The following is an 8,840-nucleotide window of genomic DNA, read 5'->3' as shown; positions in this document are numbered from 1 at the left end:
ATATATATATATATATATATATATATATACACCACATATATAATCATAAAACAGTTTATTGCAGCCCTCATTGTATCTCTCTGTGATGAGTAAGAAGCAGAATTCAACTAATTTAGTCTTTTTCATGAGGACACACATACGCATTGATACAGTGTTAAGTACCACCTTTTCAACACTAAGTCTTCAGAAGACAGTCGGCCAACTTAGTCATGAACACACACATCATCACCTGTCTCCTTGATTGCTCTTGGTGTTTAGGTGATCCCATGCGCTCAGCGGGACGCTCTCTACTGTCTCCATGAGAACGGGTGCATCACCCTCCGAGTTTGTCGCACCACTACCACTCCAGACGAATCCGCAGGTATGAACCATACTCTTAGAGACATGCACACACACATACAGCACATGCTAGCTGTACTATACTCAATCACAAACCACTTTCACTCCGTAGATATCCCCCAAACTGCACTGCAGGCAGAGCATCTAGCCTTTCTCCATGCTTTCTCTAATTGTGCATTTAGCGTTTTACAGTCTCATTGATCTTTGGTTTGGTGTTATAGGCCAATGGGAGTCCAATGTTGCTGAATCTCTCTCTCTCTCTCTCTCTCTCTCTCTCTCTCTCTTTCTCTTTCTTTCTCTCTCTCTCCCTCCCCTTCACTTACTCTCCTTGCTATCTCTTCAATGCTGCTCATTTTTCTTTCTTCCTTCCATTTCCCTTTGAGTCATTTTTTTCACTTATTTCCTGTCTCCTTTTCTTATCTCCTCAAATCATTCCTCATATCTCTCTCTACTTTCCTCTCACACTTACTCAAAAATGGTCTTGGCCGGTCTCTCAATCACACTTTCCTCCGCTCTTATCTACTTCCTTTCGTCTTTCTGCTTCCTTTACTTTCATTGTTAACGCTACTTAATGTCGTCTTCCACATGTTCTCCTTCTCTTCTTATTTCTGTCCCCTTCCATTTATGTGGTCACCAATTTGCTCTGATACCATGCCGTTCTCCCACAATAATTTATTTTCCAAACCCCCACCCTTTCATGCTGTATCTCCCTAACCTTTGAACACCCTCATCTCCTTCCATTTCTCTTTTTTCTTTCTCCATCCCTCCTCTTCTCCCTCAGACCCCGAGCAGAATGTCTACGAGCTCATGTACGATCTGCGCTCTCAGTGCGATGCTATCCGAGTCACCAAGACAGTGCGGCCATATCGCATGGTTATCTGCCCCGTCAATGAAAATAGTGCTGCGCTTATGGTCAGCGACGGCCGAGCCATGCTGTGGGAGCTCAAAGCCCACGCCAGCAAGGCGGTTGGCAATCCAAGGTAGACACTAACAAACACACACACACACACACACACACAGTGTCTTAAACTGACTTTAAATGACATAATCCTCTGACCTAAGTTTAGTCTTCGGGGACTGGCGGGGTAGGGACTGCACAGAGGTAAGCTATCGTTGATGAGCCCCTCTTCCCTTTGACGGAGCGCTCCCTTGCTGCAACTGAAAAGTGATCCGTTTCCTTCTGAAGAGTCTTTTTGATCAAAACCAACATGGCTCAGTTCAAAATTTTGTTTCAAAACAAAACTCCTCATCTTTCATCATGATTCAACATCAGATGAATCCCTACCACTATACTCCATAGTGATGTGATGTTCAAACAGAGAGAGACTGAAGTCTCATCTGTCACTGGATTTAAATAAATGGCTCTAACTGCAGTAAGTGCAGAAAAAAAAAGTGTCCAGGTCCTTAAATCTGTCATTAAAGGAATGTATAAAAATAAGACACGTTGTAGAACGTAGCAGAAAGTGGACAGTTTTTATTTCTCTCTTAAGTTGACTTCCTGTGTGAGGCGGAGAGAGCAGCCCGAACCAGAATTTATTTTTGGATAACAAAAGAAATTGGCAGCACTGAATGCTTCAAGCTTTATGCCGCTTTGTGATAATTGCCTTATAATAGTGTTGTTTGAATTGATTTGCTTTGAATCTATTTCAGGACTATTGAAATGATAGAAGATGTATTTTGCACTATACTAAATTGATCACCAGATGCCATCTTGCGATCGTTTTAACATGTGCGTGTTCCCTAACAAATCCTATAAAGATTGTTTGGCCCAGGTTTGATAAACTGACATGAATTAAAATTCTCTCTACATCCTCTCTGTGTCGTGGCGGTAGCAAAGTTTGCAGATCATGTAGAGATGAATTGAAACGAGCTATGTAGAGTGGAACATTTCACTCTGCTGTACCTGCTCAGTGTATAAGCTCCATAACCGTCAGCAGTCATGAAAATACATTTTTCTAGGAACGTATCCATTTGTTTTTTTCGAGCAACATCTAATCAATACAAGAAATCAGTAGCCCTGTCATCCTCTACGAATGATGCTGTCTCCCTCTGGTTCAGTAATTTATTAAAAGGCACATCACATTCATTATTCACACAAGCAATATTCATGTATCACTCTACATTCACTTGTTTCAATAACAGATGTTAGCCATGCTGTATTTAATTAATAATCTCTCTCCCCATCTGTGTCAGTTCGGGCCTTTCTCCGCTCTACACCCCCTTATCATTTTGTGGATCTCCACTGGGTCCAAACCAGAAAAGGATTCAGGATCTCTCTCTCAACAGCATGATTGGTATGTCCGCACACATTACTATCAACACCATCTAGCAAGCAGCAGACATGTTGGGGACTACAATGCTCAAAGTTTGGTGTTTCCAAGGAAAAATGTCACATGTAGAAACCCTACTGAATGTGGATTGTGCTGCAACAACAAGTCTGTGTCAGAAAGCTAACAAATTTAGTTAAACTGCATCGACGCTGTCCAGAGGAGCGGTCAAAGATTTGACCAGAAGCTTGTGGAGGGCTACCAAAATGAATTGAGGTGAAAATGGCCAAGGGACATGTAACCAAATGTTAGCGTTGCTGTATGGATACTTTTGACCCAGCAGATTTGGTCACGATTTCAGAAGACCCATGATTAATTTATAAAATACCCAAAATGCATGAATGAATTTGATTTCATCACATAAATACAAGGGTTGTCGAAATGGTTTGATTACAGTACATGTTATTTTCAAGTGTATGGAAACCTTTGACCACAACTGTGTGTGTGAGTGTTTGATTGCTTCAGGCCCTCTTAGTTTTTGTTATTATTTATTGTAGATCAGTTAGGGCCTCAAGCCACCCCTTTAATGTGGGACTGCTGGTTTCTCCTTTGTGCACTACACAGGCCAGTGTTATTCCCCAGCCTGAGCGGCTCTGCACAAAGAGTCCCGTGAGTGCTTGGCCCTTCCTCACTTTTGTCTCTTTACCGTCTCATCCTTTTTAGGATGTGTTCCCATCTCTCTCTCTCTCTCTCTCTCTCTCTCTCTCTCTCTCTCTCTCTCTCTCATCTTCTCCACTAACCTCTCTCTCTCTCTCCTCTCTGTTGATGTAGAACAGAGCTGCTTTCAAAAGATGAATATGGGTATAAAATAGTAATGAGATGCATCTTTTTGTTTTGTTTACATCAGTTGTATTCAAAGGAGGGTCAAAGTGCCAGTGAGTGGAGGGCCCTGGGGGGAGGGAGCAGTGATAGTTATGCTAGCAGAAGGGGGAGAGGATTTTTTCTGTCTCTCCCGAACTCTCTCTCACACACACACACACACACACACACACACACACACACACACACAGTACACAGTACAGTACCAAAAAACAACACATGCAACATATTTAGAAAACCAGATGCAAAAAAAGGAACACCTACAAAAATACACACACACACACACACACACACACACACAGACACACACACACAGATTGGAGCCAGCTATTTCCTGAAGGAATAGCTCTGTCTGACAGTTGCTGACTAAAACTCTTGTTATGAGGGAATGTCCCTGGCCTGCCAAACTTTTGTGAAAGCAAGCTTGTTTTTAAAGTCCAATGCTGATTGGCTGACACAAGAAGAGCATTAGAAAACTGATCAGCGCTATAGGCAAGAGCTGCCACCTAGAAAACCATATTTGTCTGTATTGCATATTCATTGCACATGGTACATCTTTTGTAAGTGTGTATGCTTTGTTTTTTTGTTATTGACGTCATCTGATGCTCACTTAGAGAGACACTGCACTTCCAATGTAAGGAAGGCTATCATGGTGCAAGAAATGAAAAGGAAATTCATTTTTCAACCCATACTAATTATAACTTAAAAAGGCGTTTGCACAAGGTTTTTTTTGCCCATTTAGAATGCATACAATGTAGTCATTAACTTTCTGATTGTGAAAAGCATGGCCATCTAATCCATTCCTCAGTAAAAAAAAAATAAAGTGAAGTGTATTTGTGTCTTTGACAGTATTAAACAGCACAGGACCTATGTTTATGGTAAAAACTGGTGCTAAATTGTAAGACTGCCCAGTATTAGACATTAGATTCAAGTAGAGGGAGCATATACTGCTCTGTAAAACCGTGGGTCTGTTGCTTAATTGTTTCTAACGAACTACTAAAATGTAATGCCTTTAATGAAGCAAAGAATATTGGTTGTTTTCTGCTACCTCCAGCTGTAGTCAAATTGTCTTAGTTTTTTACACTTCAGCCAACAAACAGTTTAGGATTAGGTTGGGAAAGCCTCGCCGAGAGTTTTATTCATAAGCGTGCTAATGAGCTTCTTATAACGGCACACTTCTCTCCGAGCTACAAAAGATTACGTTTATTCCAACACGTCCTGACTTATGCCTTCTACAAATGACGCTGTGCCAGTCGATGTAGGATGACGCACACCTACACAAAATCAGGACACAGTGTCTGTCTCATGTATATGCAGCCTCATCTGGAGTTGTAGCGGGAGCTACTTTGGGAGGCTGTTTGTTTCTTTCTTAAATTTTGCTTTATTTGCTTGCGTTTGATTTTTTTTTTATTGTGACACATAGTGCTCCAGGTATGCCAACTTTCAAAAACATCTGATTGTGCTCGGTTGAGATGGTGTCACCTATTCCTAATGCACATTTTTGTAAGCAAGTGAACCACATACTGTCACAGACAAATAAACTGCTGCCAGCAGTTTTAATAAGAGATCCATACGGATGGTTGCTTTGGAGTAGCTGTCTAAATCCTGTCGCAACCTTCCTCCCCAAACATTTACAGAGCCAAACTACTCCACAGATATTATACAAAAGTACTGTAGAACACAGTGTGAAACGTTATAGGGAAACATTAAAGTATCATTGCTGGCAGGCCATGTTTTTTGCTTCTGGACTTTGATCAGCTCGACTAATTATGTGTATATTAAGAGATATACAACTATGAATTGGGTCAAAAACCTAATTGGACCTTTTTATCTGATACATTTTCTCTGTTATTTTGTAAACCAACGTCCAACCATAGCTTTAACATTGATTTATTGCATATGAACTTTTGTACATAAAGAACTGAAGAAATAATTAAATACATAAATATTGATTTATTGCAGATTGCATGCCCTGGGTTAAGATGCAGGAAATTTTAAACGCAAAGGGTGCTTTTAATGGGACACTTGTCACATATGTTTGTAGTGATGCTAAGCATGCTAGATTGACTGTGTTTAGGATTATTAAATTGTTCCATTAATTTAGTAGAAAATGGGCTTTTATCTCCAGGTCAGACCTTGATGGCTGGTGAGGCTCCTCCTCCATCATCCAACCAGCAAGACATCCAGTTAAAGTTCCTGCTGACTGGCCTCCTGTCTGGTCTGCCGCTGCCACCATTTGCCCTTCGCATGTGTCCACCTCTTACTACCAAAAACATCAACCACTACCAACCCCTGCTGGCTGTAGGTAGGTAATAATGCACCATTAATACACATGCACGCACACATGCTCACAGATCTCACTGAAGAGCAAGGTACTATCCCTAACAGGCTTGGGGGTTATATCCCCAAACAAAAACATCTTCTCAACTTAATTCTGCAGTTCTGATCTGTGTAAAAGAGGTGTGATCTTGTCCCACATTGCAACGCACTGGGGAGTATTCTGAAAGATAAATAATGGCAAGAATATCAGTATCATTATCTCAGAGCCTAGAGCTATGGTCCGTTACATCACTACTGAATAATCAACATCACTAATGTGTTCATAAGTATGGGCCAGGTCTGGATTTACTTGCTGTTTGATCTGGATGCAGACCTTGACCCGGACTTTGCAATGTCCTGATATAGTAAGTAGGTACCTAAGTAGTTCATACTCGTTATGCAGGGTAGCCTCCTTTCAAGGGGGGCAGACCTGTTTTTGAGAGTGTGTGTGTATATATATATATATATATATATATATATATATATATATATATATATGTATATGTCACTGTTTCCCCTGGGATTTTATCCGGGGGGGGTGACTCTCCTCCAAAATGTTGTTGAGTTGGGGCGTTCCCCAATGCTTTTGGAATGTTGTTGTTGTTCTTCAGTTTTTTGGAGCTGGCACAGCGCTGTGGAAATGTATTGTCAGCTGTTCAGAGTCAGAGGACTCAGGTGACTGAAACAAGTAATAATAATAAAAAAGCTTTATCTCGCGCATCTGTATTTTTGGTGTGGAATATATAGCATAATTATATAATTAGGTTGGTTATTCGGGGGGTGCAGTGGGTCACTATTTGTCATGGTTTTAAATTATCACTTCTTTCTTTGTTTAACAATTTAGTATTTACTCTGTCTCATTGGTTGTCATTTATCATCCAAATTCTGTAACATCCTCACATTTGGTGGTTTAGAAGAAGAAGCTTGTCTGGTTTGATTTATGAAATGTTGCTGCCCAGTGATGCGAGCACAAACCATCCAGTGAGTGAGTCGGGCTTGGAAGGGCACAATGCTGGATGATTATGCAGCTGCAACTACACATGTTAATGGCCTGCACGTCCACGCCCGTATCACTGAAATCCGTGGTTTGGGTGTGAAAAACAAGACATAATAAGAAATGCATAGCAGCAGAGCAAGACCTTAAACATTTGTTCATCACGAAACAGGAAATGAACAGCTACTGATATGAAGGCAAGCATTAAGCCAAGCAGACCTTTACCCCAAAACAGCACCACAAATATATACAGTAGATTCATATGCTCTGCCTAAAGTAAGTAAATAACTTCATTAAATTAAATTTTGGCTTTACATGTCGTCTTTTATTATGCTCTTTGAATTCCCAGAAATGTAAGATATTTAGGTTGCATTTCTGGAGTTGCTAAGCATTCTGAAACATGCTGACACTTTTGTAAATTGCAAATTTTCATCTTTGAGTTTAAAAATGATGTGATTCCTCAAATGATAGGCAAACCCCAGTACATATGAATATACAAATGTATTGCCTTGAATTTGATTCTTTAAGACAGAAAATGAGTATGTAGCAGTCCATTGAATTTGACTGTGCGGTCTCAGCAAATTACGCGAAAGGCATCGAGTTAATCTGAAATATCAGCCTCCATTATATTCCAAAGACAGCTGCTAGATAAGAGAGTCTCAATTTAAATGGGAATTTAAGAGCAGAATTGTGTATGTAATGTGTCTGTCTGTCGCTTTATGTGTGTGTGTATATGTCCTGTCTGCACACACTTCTGCCTGTGCACCAAATTCCATTTAAGGGCCAGGCGCACTGCTGTTCTCTGCCCAGTGCAGCAAACCTTCAGTGTAGCTATTAAGCTGAAAAATAGGTTACATTCGGTCCCCTGACATATACCAAATAAATTAATCATACCTCAAAGATACATTGCCTCCCACAGACCCAGTGACAAGCAGATGAATGATAACACCTTCAACCTACACATCTTAAAACCATTTGCACTGGGTCGTTTCGTGATTTTGATATGTGCATCAAGTCCACAATCGTTGGACACAGAGATCTCCTTAAAGTCCTGGTACAGCACAAATAAATGTGTTCTAAATATGTGACACTAGAGGAAAATGTGAAGCCAGATTTGAATAATTAAAAAATTCACCAAGTGGATACATTTATTTTTCAAAATCGTGCAAAAATAAGCAGTATTCTCTGATCTGAGACGCTAGCAGCACCAAAAATCCGGGACACAGAAATGTTCAACGGTCTAACTCCACAGATTATTACTACGCAGTCTATAGTCTTTTTTTGTTTTCGACAAGCCTTTTCTAACATGTATTATGTGTTTAAAAAGAATGTTTCTGCTTTCCTGACACTTTAAGTTCACTACATCGTATTACTTAATGACAAACAGTTCTTAAAGGCCTAAAGAAATGACCACTGTTATTCTCCATTTGACATGTATAGGTTTGTCAGTGTTTGTGTTTGGCTTCCAGTGAAGGCGCATCGCCACCTGAAAAACAACAACCACCATTCTGTCAATAGCGGACATTTAAAAAATGCTTTTCATTCAGAGACCTGCCATTTCCAATTATTGTATGAATTCTGGAGTGGGTGCAGTAGGGGCTCATCACGCCACAGATGGTGTGGGGTTGACTTGGCACCGCTGGTTCCCAGTGGCGTTCTGAATCTAAAATTAGAACAGGACAATTGAGTATTGTGTGCACATCATTTGTCAGGACTCAATATTCAGCTTGCAGAATCAAGTAGTTAAACATTCTTTAGCTGCATAATTGAAATGTGCTTTTTGTTCCACTTCCTATGAGCTGGCTTGTGAATAGTAAGTTTGGGCCACTGGATACTTACATTGGGGATTTATATAGAAGGCACATCTCTGCTGAAAGGTGGATGGGATGTCCAGGTGATTCAAAAGCTTGCGTATGTTTAATTATATCGTATCTTGAGACTAGTATTTTTCATTTCTAGACAATCTCTTGTATTAGCACAGTAAGGAATGATATACTATTGCAACAAGGTAGTTACAATAGCATAAAAAATGGCCACATTTG

General features: G+C 40.2%; 1 protein-coding gene across 1 annotated transcript in view; it reads left to right on the top strand.

Annotated features, from left to right (window-relative positions):
* wdr11 (WD repeat domain 11) overlaps positions 1 to 8,840 on the top strand; it is a 54,244-nt gene that overhangs the window by 14,178 nt on the left and 31,226 nt on the right. The window contains exons 7-10 of the mRNA XM_034898325.1: positions 259 to 361; positions 1,121 to 1,319; positions 2,533 to 2,633; positions 5,614 to 5,790. Coding sequence (XP_034754216.1) covers positions 259 to 361; positions 1,121 to 1,319; positions 2,533 to 2,633; positions 5,614 to 5,790 — 580 coding nt within the window. The remainder of the gene's footprint in view (positions 1 to 258; positions 362 to 1,120; positions 1,320 to 2,532; positions 2,634 to 5,613; positions 5,791 to 8,840) is intronic.

This window comes from Etheostoma cragini, chromosome 17, assembly GCF_013103735.1.
Source record: "Etheostoma cragini isolate CJK2018 chromosome 17, CSU_Ecrag_1.0, whole genome shotgun sequence".
Classification (NCBI taxonomy): Eukaryota; Metazoa; Chordata; class Actinopteri; order Perciformes; family Percidae; genus Etheostoma; species Etheostoma cragini.
This window is presented reverse-complemented; position numbering and strand designations above follow the sequence as displayed.